This window comes from Syngnathus floridae, chromosome 4 (genome assembly GCF_059516105.1).
Source record: "Syngnathus floridae isolate MCC-2025c chromosome 4, RoL_Sflo_1.0, whole genome shotgun sequence".
Classification (NCBI taxonomy): Eukaryota; Metazoa; Chordata; class Actinopteri; order Syngnathiformes; family Syngnathidae; genus Syngnathus; species Syngnathus floridae.
Window position 1 is genome coordinate 19630456 of NC_142416.1, and position 20424 is coordinate 19650879.

Sequence of the window (20424 nt, forward strand, 5' to 3'; positions counted from 1 at the left end):
ATCTCTTCTGATTGGCTCAGCGAACTAGTTTGTTATGTTTACCTTTTTGATTGGTTGATCTTAACAGGATTCAAAGATTGCTTTTTAGGGAAGGACAATGGCGGACATGCACTTTTCAAGAAAAACTGGACTTGATGAGTCGAGGTCAACCAACCAACCTTTGGCTTGCTTGTTTTAACCTGGAAATTAAAATGTTTGGGCCACGTTCAAAAGAAAGCAAAGAAATCGCACATCAGCATCTCTGGTGAGTACAATGGATTTGATTGAAAATGTTTGATAAATATTGATTGTGCTATATTAGACGAGAAAAGGAATTGTGTGTCCAAAATGCAAAATACCTCGCCACACAGTGTTTTTAGCGTTTGCAATAATTCACTACTGAATCAATCTACAATTGGATTCATTTCATGAAATGAGTTGAGTTATACCTCTTAAAAAATGTTACGTTACGCGGCAACATGATTCAAGGACAATACAAAATGACAGAAGTTCATTCAGTGCACCCCTCCCCGTCTCAGCAAACATTGAGGCACGCTGAAACCTCTACCAGACGTCTCGGCCGCCGAGACAATAAACACTGCGGCCTTGACCCTCCATGTAATCACTTGGAGGTGCGCCGTTATTTATTGTCTCGCGTTGGTGTGCGACTTTGCTATTTTTCTCCCATTTGCGATTCCAGGCTGATGGAGGAGCTCTTTCACCGTATCGTGTGATCTGGCCAAACAGAAAAAAAAAAAAAAAAAATTGAGGGTTTCCTTGAATGTTGATCGCAAAAGATACTAAAAGCACGAAAATACGTTTGTGCAATCCCGCTGATGGACACGCAAATAAGCAAACAAAAAGCACGCCTGACCTCCTCGGTGGAGGTAATTCATCACACAAGTGCTTACCTCGTCTCTTATGCAAACCATATGGAGCGTGCCCGGAGAAGTTGGCTTGTTATCGCTCACTGTCATTCTAAAAGTGCCTTTTAGAGCAGCTCATGTTCCAACCTCGGAACGGCTATTGTGCTCCTGCACCAAAAAAAAAAAAAAAAAAGGCTTTCCATTTTCTTTTTACAAAATTCCATATTTTGGTCAGTATTTACTCCAATATTCCATTTGAAGACTTTAAATTGACACGTTAAGATGAGTTTATCTTGTCTGATTCTTTTTTTTTTCTTCACAGTTTGAAGACAGTCATGGTTACAGTAATATTTTGTTAGAAATTTTAGCTGTTGGAATATAACCTAAGAGCATGTTTTAGCTCCTCTGGGCCAAAGGCGGTGGTTGGGAGGCGGGGGAGGGGTTTAAATTGGCGGCGGGCATGCGAGAGAAGGTCAAAGTTGGATACACGAAGCAGCCTCAAGCGTCACATTTGGATTCAATCAAATCACTCGTGTGTGTGTGTGTGTTTTGTTGTTGTTTTTTTGCCTGCTGCTGCTGCCACATGATACAAAACAGATGGTCTCCAATGTATTTCCTCCAATCATATTATTATTAACTATTGCGTGCAATCAATTTTTTTAATGATTGCAATGACAGTTTATATTCAAACAAACAAATATCCATGTGCTATTTTTCCATGGCATTCAAAATAAAGGTATTGATTGATAGCTGCTGTCAGTCTCCTAAGCCCAACATGCGATCGAGGCCTCAAGCGTGAATGTCACCTCTTTAAAAGAGTGTCTGTGACGACCAAGTCAGGTGACCTCTGAACCCTCTCGGAAAGCAGCCGGGGTTGTTTTGGGGCTGGAAACAGGAGGGCAGGTGACCTCCCCCCCCCTCCCCCTTCATTGATGGATGGGGTCTTTGGACAACACACACACACACACACATGATAGCAAGACCCCTGTTGTGTGTCCCTGGCTCTAAACCACCTCCAGTCTAAAAATGTCTCAGGCCTTGGCCATGTAGCAAGAATAACAGCAAAGCCATGCTGTTCTGTTTTTGGACAGGCAAAATTAGGAGGTATTTAGTGGGACCCAATTAGGACCCCATGTTGAGCTTTTTTGGTGTGACGCACAAAAGCGTGAAATTGATGCACTAATCACCAACTGTCCACTTTGTGTACTTTTCAATGAAAAAAAAAAGCTTTTTCCTGACAAACGTCACACAAAAGGCTTTTGCGAGGTTGTTGATGTTTTTTTTGTTTTTTTTTTAAAGAGGAAGCAAAGAGTTGGCGTCTGAGAAGAAGCAGAAGTGTGGAGTCCGCATCGGGTTACCTTTACCCCTCACTGCCCCCCGCCCCAACCCATCCCCACCCCCGGGTGCGCTGAAGTGCACCACAATCCTTCTAATGATGGAAAATGAACGCTCCATTGAGCAGAGCTAAACGCCCCGGCTGACGTTTCCTGCCTATTTGAAAAGCACCCGGGACAGACAGATGACCTGCCGACATGGCTGATTTGGCTGCAATGAAGCAAACGCGTCAAGCCACTTTTGTTATGATTTCCACAAAGAAGGCTGGGAAACAAGACTAGGACAAAAATAAGGCTTATGCTAAATTTAGCCGTCACCCAGTCTCTAGATATTTACGTAACTGTACACATGCAAGTCAAGTGGCACCAAAAACGTAAAGCTTTAGGAGATAAAAGTTGCAAATAATATTTTCCAGACGTCATAATCTGACAAGAGGAGAGTCTCACACGTGATATGTCGCCGTCTAGTGGTCAAGAAAGAAATTACATTCAGAATTACAACAACAAAAAGAAATGGCGGGCGCAAACTGTTTTCTAAAAAGTTGCATCAAGTCTTTATTTGGGCAGAAATCAGGTCAGACTCTTACAAGGTCTCACACTTTTTTTTTTTCCCTATAGGAACAGTCCTTCTCAGCGACGCCCCCGCCCCAAGGACGCGTCTGGGACTCCTCCCTGAGTGTTGACTGAAGAAAAGTCTCTGGGAGAGACCCCCACTTGCAGTCTTGCGCGCACAAGATGACGCCGGCAGTGGCTTTGTCCGCGGCGTGGGCCCTGCTGCTGACGTCGTCGGCTTGGGCGTCCGCTGGCCCGTACGAGTCGGGCGCCCCGCGTGAGGAGTCGGAGGAGCGCCCGTACAAGCGCAGCCAGTGCAAAGCCATCCCAGCCTCGCTGCAGCTGTGCCGGGACATGGAGTACAGCGACATGCGTCTGCCCAACCTGCTGGGCCACGAGAGCATGAGCGAGGCGGTGCAGCAGGCGTCCTCGTGGATCCCGCTGGTGCACAAGCGCTGCCACCCGGACACCCGCAAATTCCTCTGCTCGCTCTTCGCGCCCGTCTGCTTGCCCGACCTGGACGAGGCCGTCCGGCCGTGCCGCTCGCTGTGCGAGGGCGTGGAGCGCGGCTGCGCGCCCGTCATGGCCGCTTTCGGTTTCCCGTGGCCCCCCATGCTCGACTGCCGCGCCTTCCCGGCCGACGACGGCGAGCACCTGTGCATCCCGCCCACCGACGTCCGCAACGCCGTGCCTGACGCCGGAGAAGGTGCGAGTGACGTCTCTCGTCCTCCAAACACAACAAATTCATGAGGTTACAGAAGTGTTGTTGTGTTTTTTTGTCCTTCAGTGCCCAGAGTGTGTGACGCCTGCAAGGAAACCGATGAAAATGACAACGAGATAGTGGACAGCTTGTGCAAAAACGATTTTGGTAAGCGCTCACGATTGACATTTCTTCAGTATTATTGTTGATCTGTTTGAAAAATCTTCTACATTTTTCCAAACGTGCCAAGCTCAGACGATTTTTTTTTTGTATCGGCAACAAGCAGAAATTAAGGAACAATTACATTTGAGAGGCTGACATAAGACAATTCTCAGTTTAAAAAATGCCTCCAAACGATTAATCGATGATTCAAGTAGGATAATTGATTACTTGCCGATTAATGTTCTCAGCTCTACATTCAACCGGAGAATACAACACGAATCGCAACACTAATCTTTATATTTTATAATAATTATAAATATCTGTTTGGATTGTAACAATGGCCTTTTTCTGTCTTTGAGCTCTGAAAATCAAAGTGAAGGAGATCTCGTACATGGACGGCGACACACGGATCGTGCCGGAGAACAAGAGCAAGACCATCTACAAGTTGCACGGCGTCAGCGAGCGCGACTTGCGCAAGACGGCGCTGTGGCTCAAAGACGGCCTGCGCTGCGTCTGCGACGAGATCAACGACATCAACGCCGCCTACCTGGTGGTGGGACAGAGGATGGACGACGGACGCCTGGTGGTGACCTCGCTCAAACGCTGGCAGAAGGGCCGCCGCGACTTCAAGAGGATTTCGCGGAGTATACGCAAGTTGCAGTGCTAAAAAAAAATTTGGAATTCCAAGGTTCCACTGCCAGTTAAGCTTGTACAACTTTCTGAAAGTTCACTTAGTGAATAAAATCACACTTAGCAAATATTTCCATAAATGAAATGATTGTTGGAAAAAATGCAAATGTGTTTGTTATTTTTGTACTCCTGAATTTTTCTCAAGCCAAACATGAGAGCTAGCTGGCTATGTTCTCAGCTGTGTTAATTTTATTTTCATACTTGTGCATGACAGACAGAAACAAACATTTTCATTTCTTGACTCCATTTTTCATATTTGCTCTCCCATGTTTATTTTCTACTTTATAAATAATGATTTAGCTAATAATCACTTTGTTGTGTGCATGTGCAATATTCGTTTTTTTTCACCTTTGGTTTTGTAAATATTAAAATTTGATCTTGTATTCACTTTTTTTGGGACAATCAAATGGCATTAACATGTTAAGATGCAGTTTTGTCTGGTTATTTTTAATGATTTCATCTTAAATGATTGATAAACACATTTAAGGTATACAATATGATTACGCAAAAATACACACTGTACACTCAGCCAACATAACCAGGGACTTTTATTATTTGTTGAATCAGTTTCATTCTTATATATGTTCAATTCCCAACAGCTATACATTCATCATATCTTCCATACGTGACATGTATGAGTTCATATTTTGCCTCGTGCATTCAAACGAAATGAAGAAAAGCTTTCACGGTTCCTTTTTGGGTGTCGCACCTTACGAAGGAATGGCTTTGGGTTTGCTTTTTCGACGTTACAAAAACACGCACGATAATTTCTCGCTATTCTTTAATAAATACAGTTGGATATATTTTCATAGATACACGTTAATATTCATAAGAAGTCATTCTGTGCTCAAAGCCAAGCTGTGCTGTAATCATTGCTGCTATTTTTTTTTAAAAAAATCATCAGTCCTTATTGATTTGTGCGTTTGTGTGTCTCATTAATTATTAGGATGGTTGCCGTGGTTACCACTCATCACGATAAACAACAAAATGACAGCAAACGAAACAAAGTTCCTTCTCTTTCATGTGTGTGTGTGTGTGTGTGTGTGTGGAGGTTATTCAAACATGAAGAAAGAAAGAAAAGGACTGATGGGAGCAGGGCGTCATCCGGGCGTCCGTTTAGAAGTTGAGTGTCTCGGACATCATCTTCCACCAATCCATCAGCTCCTCCCTCTCCTCTTCCTTGCGCTCCATCAGAGACTCCAGCTCAAAGTCCACCTTCACAGAAACACAAATGGCATCGAGAATATAAACAGTAACTGCCTGATGGTCCGTCTTCGTGTGTTTGTGGGTGGGACGTCGTTGTCCTGCAGTGCCACCTAGTGGTATTTGAAGCATGCGTTTCTTCTTGACTTTTTCTTCCCCGGATGTTAAACGTCCGGGTTGTTTTGGTTCGGGAGGTAAAAAAGACTCAACTCAAAGAAGCACTGGGTATGTATACCATATTTTTAAATGCATACATAGAAGATGATTTCGCTTTTGTTCGTACCCTGGTGGCGGGGCTGTGCGGAACGGCCACCTTCTTGATGACGCTCAAGTATCCCGGAGCCGAGGCTGCCACCTTGTAGTTGCCGGGAGTCAGCAGACGCCAATAGTCGCCATCTTTGGCTGGAAGAAACACACAATTGTGTCCACTTGAAAGCGGCTTGCCATGTATGTTGTCCATTTTTTAAACGAGTCTGCATGTCCACCTGTGGTGATGTCATGCTCGATGCCCTCCACAGAGATGGTGGCGTTGCTAATGGCGTTGCCCTGCAGGTCTCGCACGAAGCCCTTAACGCCACGATGAACCTGAACAACACCCAACGACGTCAACATCATTCTGCTCACGTCCGAAGCTATTTGGCGTCTGTCCGCCCACCTGCTCGATGTAGCTGACCAGCGAGTTGCGGTTCTGCTCCCAGTAGCTCTTGAGCAAGTCCTCGGCTGGGAATTTATCGCAGCTCAGCTCCAGCGTGATCTCGAAGCAATTGCTGCTCAGGTAGTTGAAGTCCTGCATTCCTGCATAACACCACCAGCAGCAGCTTGTTAGCGTATTTAGCAGTAGCTAAATGCTAACACCTGTTATTGGCATTGTTGGAATTCTGAGTCTCGATCCGGTTTCTTACCGCCGGGAACGCTGTACCAGGCTCCTCCGTTGGTGATGCCGTCCTTGAAGCTGGAGTCGTCGTCGTTCTTGCGACAGGGCGCCCGCTGTGGGTCGGACATGACGGGGTTGTAGCTGGAGTAGGCCTTGGCCAGCGACTTGAAGGTGGCGTCGTCGGGACTGGCGCTGTACTCGTGGGCCGAGCCTTCCGTGACAAACAAATGGTTAGTTTCGGTTCTCGCTAGAGTTGTATGAATGTGATTTTACCGCTGCGGGTTTCATCGTAGGGGTAGTTGGCCACCACATCCCCGCCGTGCAGGTTAGCAGAGAGGACGAAGGGGATGTCCATGATCCAGTGGATCACCGCCTTGGTCTCGGGAGCCAGCTACAAATTGAGACAACGCAACACTGACTTGCAGTTGTGTACAACGTATTATTTATCCTTGTCAAAATGAATCGACAATTAATTGGTTCGGGAGCGTCCTTGACCCACCTTGGTGTTTTCATCCACAGACTTCTTCATGTTTTGCAACAGATGGTTGTTGGCTCCACCTTCTCGTTCATTGACGTAGACGATTCTGTCCAGGTCGGGGAAGTTGCGGTTGAGGTCCACCCCCTGAGCGTTGGTACGGCCCACGAACCAGTCCTTCATCTCCCCGGACTGAACACAAAAACCGGCACGGTGACTTAAAAGTGCCGGCGCTCCTTCCAAGTCATCGTCGGCCCGGCCGAGGTCACCTGAGAGGCGGCTTTCTCAAATCCGTCCGGGTTCATGGAGGGCATGAGGTGGATACGTGTATTGTGGATCAGGTCTATGATGCTCTGGTTTCCCTGCTGGTACTGGTTGCAAAGGTATTGAGCCAGGTAGACCAAAAGCTCCCGGCCCACCGCCTCGTTGCCGTGCATGTTGGCAATGTACTTGAACTCCGGCTCGCCTGTCCACACACACACAAGCTGTTACTCAAACGTCTTCACAACTAGGACTTCTCGGCTGAGTAACACACACACACACATACACACACACACACACACACACACACACACGCGCAAACATAGCACATCTGGTGCTCAAGTTATTCTTAAAACCTTCAATCTGGCTCCCATTCTGACTAATGATTTCAAGGCTGCAATTAACTCTTTATGTCCTCGTGTGGCATAAATGGTTTCCGGGGGTGCCCCTCCTCAAACAGAGTAGATATAAAAAGTCTACACAACCAAATGGCAGCTTTGGCTGATCTAAAGATAGTGAGACCATTGAAAGTCAGACCTCAAATAAAGTTAACCAGTGTAAAAAGTTAAAAACAACAAAAACAGCTTGTACGAAACAGCAACATGGAGAAAAGATGGGGAAAAAAAACCTAATTTGACCTTCAGAAGCTGTTACAGAATCATTTCTTTGCCAATTTATACAGAACAGCAGTATAGAACAATGATTTGTGACATGCTACATAATGTCCAGGACGTGTCTAATATCTGGCATCAGGTGAGTCAGCTTTTCACTGACGTGTCATTTCTGCGGCGGCGGCATCATGACGTCATCGGGGAGGTGGGGGGGTGAGAGGATGGAGGGGAAGGGCGGGCGCCCGCAGTTGCCGTGGCAACCGTGAAAGGGTAGACTGGGTTGTCAGGTGACCAGCGGAAACACACAGTAAGAACCCTCTGACAGATGGCAGCTTCCGAACAGATGCAGAATCGGGTGGGCGACGGTGGAGGATCGGATGGGAGGGGGAGGAGCTGGGGGCGGCGGTGGCTCTACGCTCTCCCGAGACGGCCCATGCACGAGCCAACCACGAGCCGGCGGTCGGCTCAGCACGCTAAGCCGATCTGTTGCCACGGTGACCGCTATTTCCGCCCCGCCTTAGCCAGGCACCTTGAGGGGAACTATAAAAACATTGCTGCACTGTTTTGGTCATAGCCATGTTGGCGGCGAGACATCTGTTAGCTCCACAAACTTTTATTCCTACATGCATACACGGAAAATCTACCAATGTCCACCAAGTCGTGTTTTAATGTGATAGATATGATCTTGCTGATATGCATAGCGACAAGCTTGACGCTAGAGTACTCCGATACCAAGTACTCGATACCACGAATACGTCTGATGCATAAAATTTGTACGATACCAATGACTGCTCGTTTTAACGAATGACCTTTCAATTAGTTCTGTTAAAAGGCAGAAGAGTCAATCTACAATAGAGAAGGCCAAAGGAAAGCACAAACAACTTACTCTGAATTTAGGCTTCATTTGTGATAAACTAACAAAAGTGCTCGACTGTCAAGTTGAGTTTTTGTTCATTATATAACTGAAACTGCAAAGTAAAAGCTCGATGATGCATTCAAAAAATAGATCTAATTATGCACTCAATAATATACATAGTCAACGGAAGCAGGTAAAATCATTGCAAGTCACCATTATGACGTCATTTGGCGAATGATCATTCTATTTGGCGTTATGCAATTGTTGGTGGTTCGTGACATGAAACGCTGCACCTGCTCGGCTTCACAATGGCGTAGCATCTTTCAACTCACAATCACCACCGCGGATCGGCATCGAGCTGCAAAATGGCGTCTGAGAATTTTTTTTTTTGGGAGGGGGTGACGATAGAGTAATGCGCTTTTACGCACGGCTACCGATCGCATCAACACCTGCAGAACGATCCCACCGAAAGGCTGCGGCGAAAATAAATGCAGCTAAAACCACCTTTGATTGCCAAATGTCCAGATTAACCAAACGGACTGACCCGGTTCGTGCGTGCCAGGGTTGTCGGACATCTCGAGGACGAGCATCTCGCGGCCTTCGAAGCTCTCGCCGATGGTGTAGATGCGCGCGATGGTGGGACATTGCAGCCACACGGACACCAAAGCCTTGCGCAGCTCATCGTAGCGGTGGTACTCGAAGGAGATCTCGCCATCCGCCGACGACGCGCGCGACGTCGCGCCCGCCAGCACCAGCAACAGGAGCGCCTTCATGGCCATCGTGGGATGCTTGGCGTCCGCCTAAAAAAAAACAAGGATGCTGGGCTCGCTGGATGGATGGACGAATGAATGGTGGGTGGTTCTTCGTCTTCTCTCTTCCTTTGCCCTCAGCGGGGATGCGTACCTGAGTAAATCAGCGTCAAGCTACAAAGCAGGAGACGAGCACCTCCGCTGAATGCCTTTCAAAATTAAAAACAATGACGTGCTTTGATTGGTAACTTGTGAGAGAACGCCCCGCCCGCGACACACGCTGGCGGATTTTTCTCACTTCCTGTTTGGTCGCTGCTGCTGCATGCTAACCTGACGCAGCAGTCTGTGTGCGCGCGTGAGAGAGTGCAGCTTGCAGGGGTGTGTCGTCCGTGCGACAGCGGACATATGGAGGAAAACCGACTCTATATTTACTACATAGGAGGAAGGAGAACATACAAATATTCATATTCATAGAGACAAAAATATCTCGGGCCGGTAGTGATGTGCATTCCAGTTTGTTTAAGTGAACTGAATCTTTAGAAGTAGTTCACCCAAAAGGTTCGTTCGAACGAATCGTTCAAGGAAGTCCGCGTTTTGGTCAAAAGGTAAGCTTTATTTTGCTATAGCGCTCGTGTTGCCAACTTTCCTAAGAATTAATCGACAAACGTAGTGTGGAACAACCTAAACGTTCGCTGACACGCAGAGACCTTAAATTCAGCTTAAAGTAAGCCGTTTTAGTCGATGAGTAAAATGTTTTGGGTGATAGCTCTCACTCGTGAGGTCCTGCAAGCTAACCAAGCTAACCTTGTTTGCTAACTTTCATGATAAATTAATCAACATTGTGGAACAACTTAAAAATGGAACATTTGGAAGTCACAACTTGTTTGTTATTATGCTATTAATAATATTATATGTATTATTCTTATAATGACACAGCTAATGCAAGGGGGGGAATATACAGAACCTTTACCGATCCATCTTTGAAACTGTTATGATTGTTAGTGATTTAGGGTGTTTTCACACCTGGAGCCCTTTAAAAGAACCGAACTCAGACCTCTTTAAGTGGACCAAAAAGTGAACCAAGAGGAAACGAACTCAGTTCTTTTTGTGTTCACGTTGTGAGTGTGTTTCAAAGAGGACCGAGTTCTCTTCCTGGTTCAGTTCAGCCTTGATGGGGCTTCAGTCCTCTTTCTGTTCACACTTGGTCCTCTAGAGCTCTCCTACTCCCACTGCACTGCATTCTGAGTAGTTTTCAGTTGCATCAAAATGTCTGCTGCTGCGCTTGCACTGGTGTGTTTTCTGGTGAAATTAGCGCACAAAACAAGCATGGCGGAGAAGAACTTTGTTGCAACAAAAAAAATGATCAAAGAACATCTGATTCTGGCAACATTTATGTATAGAAGTTCTATCAAAACCGGCTGCTTTCGTTCTCTCCGAAAATTCTTTAAATACTTTAAATACTTTCGCATTACGGTGAATGCTGTCATCTTCTCCCCAAACTATGCCGCGTCCAGGTGCCGTGGCAGAACTTTGAACGGCACATGCTTCTCTACGTTAACTATTACCACGACAGTTTTGGTTTTTGCGCCTGCAGTCACGTGACCAATCTACGGCAAGCCAAGGAGGTTACAATTCAGTGGAAAAAGGCATAGTGATCCCAGTGCGCGTTGTGTTCACAATGCAAGATTAGGCGAACCGCACCGTTGACTTTTTAGCGAACCGTACTGAGACCACCTCCCGAGTAGGTCTCAGTACGGTTCGTTTTAAAGGGGTCTGAGTACGGTTGGAGCGTTCACACATGCGCTAAAAATGCTGAGTCATCGATCTGAGTTCGCTTCGAGGGCTGAAAGGGACCAAGTGTGAAAACACCCTTAAAAAAATATACTGATCCATCCATTGTGTTTTCACAGATGCCAGCATGCGGTCAACCAAAAGCTCCACTTGTAGACAACGTAAAAGCTGCATCAACGTCAAGTTCAGCAAAAGAGGATCTTCAACCACCACCGACCGGATGGTGATTGGAAAGATTTTCCTCCATGTGGCATTCCGAGACGTCTCAAAATGTTGAGTTTGAAACAACAGTCAAATCTAGTCTATTGGGAAATGTGATTTATTCAAAACACAAGCTTGTAAATTTCAAATGTTGTATCTGTTTTTGTTCCATTGTGTTAAATATTTTGTGATTGAGAAATCATTGCAAGTTTTAAATGTGCAAGTTCAAGTTTATTGACAAGTGTATTTCATAAATATGAATAAATATTGTTATCCAATACATCTACTGCAATTTCACATTAGATTGCTGATTTGAAATTTACTTTTAATAATAATATTTTAATAAACATTTATGTTAAAACTTGTCTGGTGTTTTATTCCTTGTTTTTATATTCGCCAATTGAAACATAAAAATCAGACATTTGGTTAATTGCGTTATATGACAATATGTATGTGTTTTATGTTGTTATATGAGTTGGTGTCCCCCAAAATTAAAAATGCCGACATAATGGATTTTTTTTCAACCTTTTATTCCAACACAATATATTTTACATAACATATTTATTATAAATAACAGCATTCAGGGCTGGACTGGGAGTATGAAAGCCTATTTTGAAGCCCTAACCCTAGCATGAAACGCTACTTTGAAGCCCTACCCCTAGCTTTAAACCCTACCTAACTCTGGAGGACTTGAGCTTGACACCTGTGACCTTTGCCCATGATATTTCCCTAATAAAGTGGCCTGTTATGAGGTACACTTGAAAATGGCGGTGTACCTAATGGAGTGTCCGTGTGATTCCCTCGTTTAGTGCAGGTGCATGAAAAGTTTTCGCTCCTTTTGAACGTGAAAGAAGCTAAAAGTTTTCACGCAGGTGCGCTTAACGAGGGTCACTTGGAAAACATGTTGGAACGCGGCCCCGAGGACTAGAGCTTGACACCTGTGACCTTTGACCATGATATTTCCCTAATAAAGTGGCCTGTGATTAGGTACACTTGAAAATGGCGGTGTACCTAATGGAGTGTCCATGTGATTCCCTCGTTAAGTGCAGGTGCGTGAAAAGTTTTAGCTCCTTTTGAACGTGAAAGAAGCTAAAAGTTTTCACGCAGGTGCGCTTAACGAGGGTCACTTGGAAAACATGTTGGAACGCGGCCCCGAGGACTAAAGCTTGACACCTGTGACCTTTGACCATGATATTTCCCTAATAAAGTGGCCTGTTATTAGGTACACTTGAAAATGGCGGTGTACCTAATGGAGTGTCCGTGTAATTCCCTCGTTAAGTGCAGGTGCGTGAAAAGTTTTAGCTCCTTTTGACCAAGAAAGAAGCTAAAAGTTTTCACGCAGGTGCGCTTAACGAGGGTCACTTGGAAAACATGTTGGAACGCGGCCCCGAGGACTAGAGCTTGACACCTGTGACCTTTGACCATGATATTTCCCTAATAAAGTGGCCTGTTATTAGGTACACTTGAAAATGGCGGTGTACCTAATGGAGTGTCCGTGTGATTCCCTCGTTAAGTGCAGGTGCGTGAAAAGTTTTAGCTCCTTTTGAACGTGAAAGAAGCTAAAAGTTTTCACGCAGGTGCGCTTAACGAGGGTCACTTGGAAAACATGTTGGAACGCGGCCCCGAGGACTAGAGCTTGACACCTGTGACCTTTGACCATGATATTTCCCTAATAAAGTGGCCTGTTATTAGGTACACTTGAAAATGGCGGTGAACCTAATGGAGTGTCCGTGTGATTCCCTCGTTAAGTGCAGGTGCGTGAAAAGTTTTAGCTCCTTTTGAACGTGAAAGAAGCTAAAAGTTTTCACGCAGGTGCGCTTAACGAGGGTCACTTGGAAAACATGTTGGAACGCGGCCCCGAGGACTAGAGCTTGACACCTGTGACCTTTGACCATGATATTTCCCGAATAAAGTGGCCTGTTATTAGGTACACTTGAAAATGGCGGTGTACCTAATGGAGTGTCCGTGTGATTCCCTCGTTAAGTGCAGGTGCGTGAAAAGTTTTAGCTCCTTTTGAACGTGAAAGAAGCTAAAAGTTTTCACGCAGGTGCGCTTAACGAGGAACACTTGGAAAACATGTTGGAATGCGGCCCCGAGGACTAGAACTTGACACCTGTGACCTTTGACCATGATATTTCCCTAATAAAGTGGCCTGTTATTAGGTACACTTGAAAATGGCGGTGTACCTAATGGAGTGTCCATGTGATTCCCTCGTTAAGTGCAGGTGCGTGAAAAGTTTTAGCTCCTTTTGAACGTGAAAGAAGCTAAAAGTTTTCACGCAGGTGCGCTTAACGAGGGTCACTTGGAAAACATGTTGGAACGCGGCCCCGAGGACTAGAGCTTGACACCTGTGACCTTTGACCATGATATTTCCCTAATAAAGTGGCCTGTTATTAGGTACACTTGAAAATGGCGGTGTACCTAATGGAGTGTCCGTGTGATTCCCTCGTTAAGTGCAGGTGCGTGAAAAGTTTTAGCTCCTTTTGAACGTGAAAGAAGCTAAAAGTTTTCACGCAGGTGCGCTTAACGAGGGTCACTTGGAAAACATGTTGGAACGCGGCCCCGAGGACTAGAGCTTGACACCTGTGACCTTTGACCATGATATTTCCCTAATAAAGTGGCCTGTTATTAGGTACACTTGAAAATGGCGGTGAACCTAATGGAGTGTCCGTGTGATTCCCTCGTTAAGTGCAGCTGCGTGAAAAGTTTTAGCTCCTTTTGAACGTGAAAGAAGCTAAAAGTTTTCACGCAGGTGCGCTTAACGAGGGTCACTTGGAAAACATGTTGGAACGCGGCCCCGAGGACTAGAGCTTGACACCTGTGACCTTTGACCATGATATTTCCCTAATAAAGTGGCCTGTTATTAGGTACACTTGAAAATGGCGGTGTACCTAATGGAGTGTCCGTGTGATTCCCTCGTTAAGTGCAGGTGCGTGAAAAGTTTTAGCTCCTTTTGAACGTGAAAGAAGCTAAAAGTTTTCACGCAGGTGCGCTTAACGAGGAACACTTGGAAAACATGTTGGAATGCGGCCCCGAGGACTAGAACTTGACACCTGTGACCTTTGACCATGATATTTCCCTAATAAAGTGGCCTGTTATTAGGTACACTTGAAAATGGCGGTGTACCTAATGGAGTGTCCATGTGATTCCCTCGTTAAGTGCAGGTGCGTGAAAAGTTTTAGCTCCTTTTGAACGTGAAAGAAGCTAAAAGTTTTCACGCAGGTGCGCTTAACGAGGGTCACTTGGAAAACATGTTGGAACGCGGCCCCGAGGACTAGAGCTTGACACCTGTGACCTTTGCTCATGATAGAGTCTCTCTCTCTCTGACTCTCTCTCTCTGTGAGATATCTGGGATATCTCGGATACCTGTGATATCTGTGACCGCCCACAACAAAACCCAAAGAATGATTGTGTGCATGTGTGTGCGCACAAATACGTTTTGCTTGTAAAAAGGTAACAACCCAACGAGCCAGGCCAGGGTTTTGAAACCACAATCTTCCAGTCTCAGGGATGACACACTACCATTAAGCCACTGAGCTAGACCTTGTGCCATGCATGCAAGTGTAAGAGTGAACATGCTCATGAGGGCAAGGCCTCAGTACTGACCAGGCCTGAAAATAATCTCCCAGTCCAGCCCTGTTTGTCGACATTGATGGTTTAATTTTGTATTTGTTGGGTTGTAGTTGATAGCATTATTATACCGAATGTGTTTGTGTTTGAATAAAAGGTTGGGAAAAACCTGTTATGCCGACATTTGTTATTTAAGGGGACACCAACTCATGTAACAACGTAAAACATATAAAGCAGTTAACCAAATGTCTGATTTTTATGTTTTAAAATAATAGAATAGAATATAAAAGCAAGGAATAAAACACCAGGCAAGTTTTCATATAAATGTTTATTAAAATAATAAAATAATAATGATAAAAGTAAATTTCAAACCAGCAATCTAATGTGAAACTGCAGTAGATATAATGGATAACAATTTTTATATATGCATACACGTTATTTAAAAAGTGTCATAAAATAAAGATTACCCAAAAAGAAGCATAATCTCCCCGTTGTTGCATAACGGCCGGCGCATCCCTTCCTGCAATATGGTTAGCCGTTAGCTTGGAGAAAACGTGCATAAAACTATCACTGTTTCAGTGAGCGCACTGTTCTTTCTTTCCTTGGCAAATCGTAAATCTACATTCTCGCTTACATAGTTCACGCAACACGTTCACTGACTGATCCGTTGATGCACGGGAAGTTCACCCATTAACTCGATCGCGACGGGAGAAAGTCACGATTCGTTCCCTCATTGATCCGGTCCCGCGATGAACTCGAAATGCAAATCACTCACTAACTCGTTCACTCACAGATCCGTTCAGTTGATGGTGAAAGGGAAGTGATGTCATTTTCTTCTTCGTTTTGTTTTACGGCGAGGTAGCACCGGCTTCAATGCGCATTACTGACACCTACTGGTTGTAGTCATATGAACAGAATAAAGAACGAATCACTTTAGGAAGTGATTCGTTCACTCCCGTTCACGGAAAGGATTCGTTCTTTTGAACAAATCGTTCACTTACGAGCCAACGCTAGACCATGGTTGCCGTAATGCTGGAAAGCGATGCGACCTTGTAATTTACTCGTCTTACTAAAACGTACTCAAACATTTTGGCAGAGTACGATGTACAACCAGTATGGATCAACAAATCCATCAATTGATCATATATAAGGCGCACCGGACTATAATTATAGTTCGGAAAATAGGGTACTTTTATTTTTAAATTGATCAATTAATTAGGCACGTTTATAGCAAAATCAATTCACTAGTTAATTTGTGCGTCATAAGTTCAAAGTTTAGTGTAATCTATGTACTAACTCATGTTTACCAATTAATAGTTAACCAAATGAAGAGATGCCTCAAAAACAATTTGAGCAATTTAGGCTGGTACAAACAGTTCTTTTTAAACAATCAAAATCATCATTTTTGTGATTTGTGAATCTGAAAAAAAATGGCCAGTTGAAAAGAATCCCGAAAGACACCGAAATAATGCACTTTATAATATTTGCACCTTTCAATATGAGCTAGATTTATGACCTGCAACTGAGATCAAGTTTTCCAACACTAGGGGGCGCCTTTGACTAGACAGTCGAGAATTTCATTGGTACAGGGCACACAATGAAATCTCAGAACTAGCGAGCGTTTCCTTGTGCTTGGGGACCAGTGCTGTGCAAAAGTGGGGGCTCGGGTCGGGGGGAGGGGTCACCCACCTGGAGATAAGCAACTGATTTAAATACGCTTGGCAAAAACAAAACTTTATTCAGAGCTTCAAACAATAACGAACAACAACAATAATGTTCCTTCATAAAGTTTTTTTTTAAACCTCTCCAAACTGCTTCACACCCGCCTGCTGTCCGCCACCTGCCGCGATGCGTGTTACGGGGATGATCTTCATGGTGGTCTCCTTCAACGAGTACCAGCGGTTGTGCCACGTCACCCAGATGATGCCGTTGTCATAGCCGAACTCGCCGGCGTCCTTTTCGGTGTAGCGCCCACCTGGAGGGTGTCCAAAAATGAACCCAATTCACTCTCGGTGAGCATACGGTATCATTTCATCATCAGAACTTTTACTCGAGTACTTGAAGTGTGACCACTTGATCAACCCACCCTGGTAGAATTTTCCGTTCAAATGGGCGGCATGGCAGCGGTTCATCCACCAACCCGAGCCGTCCTGCAGGGCGCAGTTGCCTTCGTACTGGTCGTTGTCCTTGTCGAAGGTGCTGAATTGCATGCCGTTGTGCGACGTGTAGGCCACGTCACTGGGATGGTCGCCAAAGTCAAAGCCTTTGAAGGCGTCACCCGCGTCGCCGCCAAAGTAGTAGCCGTAGGTCAGGCGGTACATGTCGATCTCCGGCCCCACCCGGAACATGGCGTAGTCGGCGTGCCTGCAAGGGACGTTGGCGTTCACGTCGAGAGATTTTTTTTTTACGACCCGATGTGGTCGTCGGGGGTGTACCTTTTGTTGCCGTCCCAATCGACCAGCTCTATCCTGAGCACCATTGGGATGTTGCTGCCGACGGACAGCAGGTGGATCTTCTCGTTGCCGAGCCAGAACTCGGTGCTGTCGTCGGGGGAGAGGTAGCCGAAGCCCTCCTTGTACTGGATCCAGTCCTTGTGGAAGTTCACGCTACCATCCCGCCTCTACAAAAAGAAAAAAAAAAAAGCTCATTTAGCCGTTCTCAGATTTGAATCAACGCTAACCGACTTTTGAGAAGCTACGAACCCTCTGGATGACGGTGAAGCCGCGCCCAAAGGTGTCAATCTCGCAGTAGACCAGGAACTGTTGGGTGGCTTGGGCTGGCTTGACGTAGTAAATACCGCTGATGGTGGCACCTTTGTTGGCGATATCCTGGCAATCTGATCAAGAAAAAAAAACATCATGTAGTCAGTCAGAACCAGAGAAGGGAACCTGAAAAAATGGAGTAAAAAAATAGATCTAAAATTTGTAGTTTCAATTGGCCTTGAATTTTAATTTTTTTTTTAATTTATATTTTTAAATATTTATCCTATATTTATCATATATATATATATATAATAATTTAATTTAATATTGTGTTTGGTATTTTAAATTTAAAAAAAAAAATTAATTTATATTTTTAAATATTTATCATATATTTATCATATATATATATATATATATATATATATATATATATATAATAATTTAATTTAATATTGTGTTTGGTATTTCAAATTGGTTTTACAACAGTCACAAACTTTGTGCGTTTGTTCCCGCTACTTCCAAGCCAAACGCTCGCGCCAAATTCCATCTGTTTACCTTCCGCTTATGTAACATATTGATTTTCGCTGTCTCTGACTAAACACTGAAAGGGTACAAATGTTGGGAAACAATCTAAAGGTCATCTCGTGTGCGCGTGGGCGAGTCAGGGCACCATTTTTGTCAAGTTTGTACCTGTTCCTGTGATGGGCTGAATCTCAACGCTGTCCTTGCAGGGCTCGCTGCATGTCTTCTGCAGCTGCACGGAGAGCATCTTCAAGTCCGCCATTCGCCTCTCGTTGGCGCTGACCGCATCGTCCAGTTCGCTGTGGCGGAAAGTCATGCTAGGTTCAAAAATGTTCTCACCGTATTTCAAAACAAAGCTCAAAGTTGGCTTCGGTCAACTTACTTTATTTGCTGCTCTTGTTCAATGATGATCCTATCAAAGCGAAGTACGTCATCCAGCATATTGGACGACCTTTGGAAGTAGACGTCTACAAAGACAAGTCGGACATGTTTGACGTGACTTTTAATTTCTGCTCTGGCCCGTCGTTCCATTCAAAAAACGATCGCTCCAATGTAATCATATCCTCGTATAATATCCTACAATACTGTATAAAATAAATACAATTCCCGGCCTGTGCGATAACGATATATCGAGATACAGGGCTCCATTTTAGGCCCACTATTGTTCTCAATGGACATTAAAGAGCATTAATTGCATGACGATATTATGACACTGTAGCTTGATATTAGATATTTGATTTGATATTTGGATGACTTGTTCAAAAATGAAAAAAAAAAAGATTTCAGTCATTTTTTGCAGAGGATAAAGAATGTGTGCAAATTTTCTTTCGACTCTTCTTGCACCGTTCGTGTTTCGAGCTCCGCTTGCTGTAACAACAACAATGCTAATTGTTAGCTAATGACATTGCTAGTTGAAGAGGAAGATGAGCAAATTACCAGGGTTGATGTTCTTCTGGACCGTTTGAATGCTGTCTTTCATGTAGATGACCTGTTGTTGCGCTCCCTGCGTCAGGTTGGTGATGCTCTCCAGCTCATTTTGCAGAGCGTCCAGATTGTCGTGGGCACTGGACGTGTATTTTTGCATGTAGTCGGCCACGCCGCACGTGGTGGGACAGTACTTGCCCTGAAACGGCCACTCAGCACATCGGTGACGACGCTCGGAGAATCGGCGGGCGGCTTCGGGCGCGTACTCACAAAGCCGTCGTTGGGGTGGCACGTCATGCTGTTGTCGTTTCTGATGCCAATGTTGTCTCCTCGGATTTGCTAGAATTAAAAAAATAAAAATAAAACTGCTGTTTTGTTTTGACAAAAAAGGCAACGACAATTTTGTTTTGGACTTACGGCGGACGCCATGGAGAAAAGCAGCACCAGCCCAGCGTGGGCCACCAGTGATGAAGCCATTTTGGGGTCCTGCTCTTGGTCCTTCTCGCTGAGTGTGAAGCTCTTCCACTCACTGCCACCGTATATTTATCGGGAACAAGGTCCTCTGCGGGCTGTTTGACGAGAGGTACAAATGTCAACAACACAAACACACACACACACACACACACTGACCATGACTCAAACGTCCACTCGGATCATTTCCCAGATTTGAGTATGTTGACGTTCCTTCTATAATTGATAAATAAGTGCGAGATGTTCCAACTTCTGTCTTATCATTGCTTTTAAAGTCATCATAAATATGATTAAAAAAAAATGGTAATTCTTTTGAAGAACCCCAAAACCTAATGGAGCCCTTTATGGATCAGGGAAGCATAACCCTTGAGACAACATCACATTTTTCAAAATGCGTTCTAGTAACGAGAAAAATCGATAATATTGTACTTGAAGGTAACACGCAGTAATGATGTCACTAGATCGAATGTCAAGTCATAAATTGTTGACTTTGTGCCTTGGCCTTCCCTCTGCCTGACCCGCTTTTATGACACGCAGGCCCGAGGAGAAGACGGATGTCGATCCTGAAGAGCGACCCCAGCGTGAACCGGCGGGCGGACCTAAACACCGCTGAACTTGAAGTGAACCGGCCTCGTTGTGAGTCCGCAGCAGATGGAAAGCGTCTCGCTCCGTGCCAGGGTGCCTTTGCTAACTTTTGGCTGAACCTGGGAGCTCCCGGGCCGCACGCCTCCTCTGTTGACTCAAGAGTGAGTGAGGCCAAAACACGGCGCCGACTCATTCACTTTGGGTCAGCGACGTTCCCGGCAGCGGAGAACATTTTTGGAGAACCTCAACATGCTCTTCGTGCCAATTGAACACAGCGACCTAAATGTCATCAGAATTCAAATTGTCAATCAAAACTTGTCTAAAGTCGCCAAGTCTAACGACAACA

At 44.9% G+C, this 20424-nt stretch overlaps 3 protein-coding genes across 7 annotated transcripts; 1 reads left to right on the plus strand and 2 right to left on the minus strand.

Moving 5' to 3' along the window:
• Positions 1 to 99: 99 nt before the first annotated feature.
• Positions 100 to 11668, plus strand: sfrp2 (secreted frizzled-related protein 2). 5 transcript variants are annotated; one of them, XM_088373051.1, is made up of 9 exons: positions 100 to 244; positions 2798 to 3437; positions 3519 to 3599; positions 3953 to 5711; positions 6005 to 6261; positions 6409 to 6590; positions 6654 to 6784; positions 6880 to 9917; positions 11223 to 11668. In XM_088373051.1, the coding sequence occupies exons 2-4, from the start codon at positions 2915 to 2917 to the stop codon at positions 4258 to 4260; spliced, it is 912 nt and encodes a 303-aa protein (XP_088229177.1). In that variant the 5' UTR covers positions 100 to 244; positions 2798 to 2914; the 3' UTR covers positions 4261 to 5711; positions 6005 to 6261; positions 6409 to 6590; positions 6654 to 6784; positions 6880 to 9917; positions 11223 to 11668. The 5 variants fall into 5 exon arrangements, with proteins under 5 accessions (XP_088229177.1, XP_088229180.1, XP_088229181.1 ...); XM_088373054.1 differs by having other exon boundaries at positions 6953 to 9917; XM_088373055.1 differs by having other exon boundaries at positions 6039 to 6261.
• cpe (carboxypeptidase E) lies at positions 4814 to 9497 on the minus strand. Its single transcript, XM_088373050.1, has 9 exons — positions 9108 to 9497; positions 7105 to 7301; positions 6860 to 7027; positions 6634 to 6751; positions 6389 to 6571; positions 6142 to 6281; positions 5972 to 6071; positions 5770 to 5888; positions 4814 to 5498 (listed from the first exon to the last, which is right to left on the minus strand). Exons 1-9 carry the CDS (start codon positions 9340 to 9342, stop codon positions 5400 to 5402), a joined length of 1359 nt encoding a protein of 452 aa, XP_088229176.1. The 5' UTR covers positions 9343 to 9497; the 3' UTR covers positions 4814 to 5399.
• Positions 11669 to 16587: 4919 nt separating the features above from the next.
• On the minus strand, positions 16588 to 19591 carry fgg (fibrinogen gamma chain). Its single transcript, XM_088373716.1, has 9 exons — positions 19440 to 19591; positions 19293 to 19361; positions 19035 to 19221; positions 18481 to 18565; positions 18267 to 18397; positions 17577 to 17710; positions 17310 to 17494; positions 16961 to 17238; positions 16588 to 16849 (listed from the first exon to the last, which is right to left on the minus strand). The coding sequence occupies exons 1-9, from the start codon at positions 19497 to 19499 to the stop codon at positions 16671 to 16673; spliced, it is 1308 nt and encodes a 435-aa protein (XP_088229842.1). The 5' UTR covers positions 19500 to 19591; the 3' UTR covers positions 16588 to 16670.
• Between the last annotated feature and the right edge of the window lie 833 nt (positions 19592 to 20424).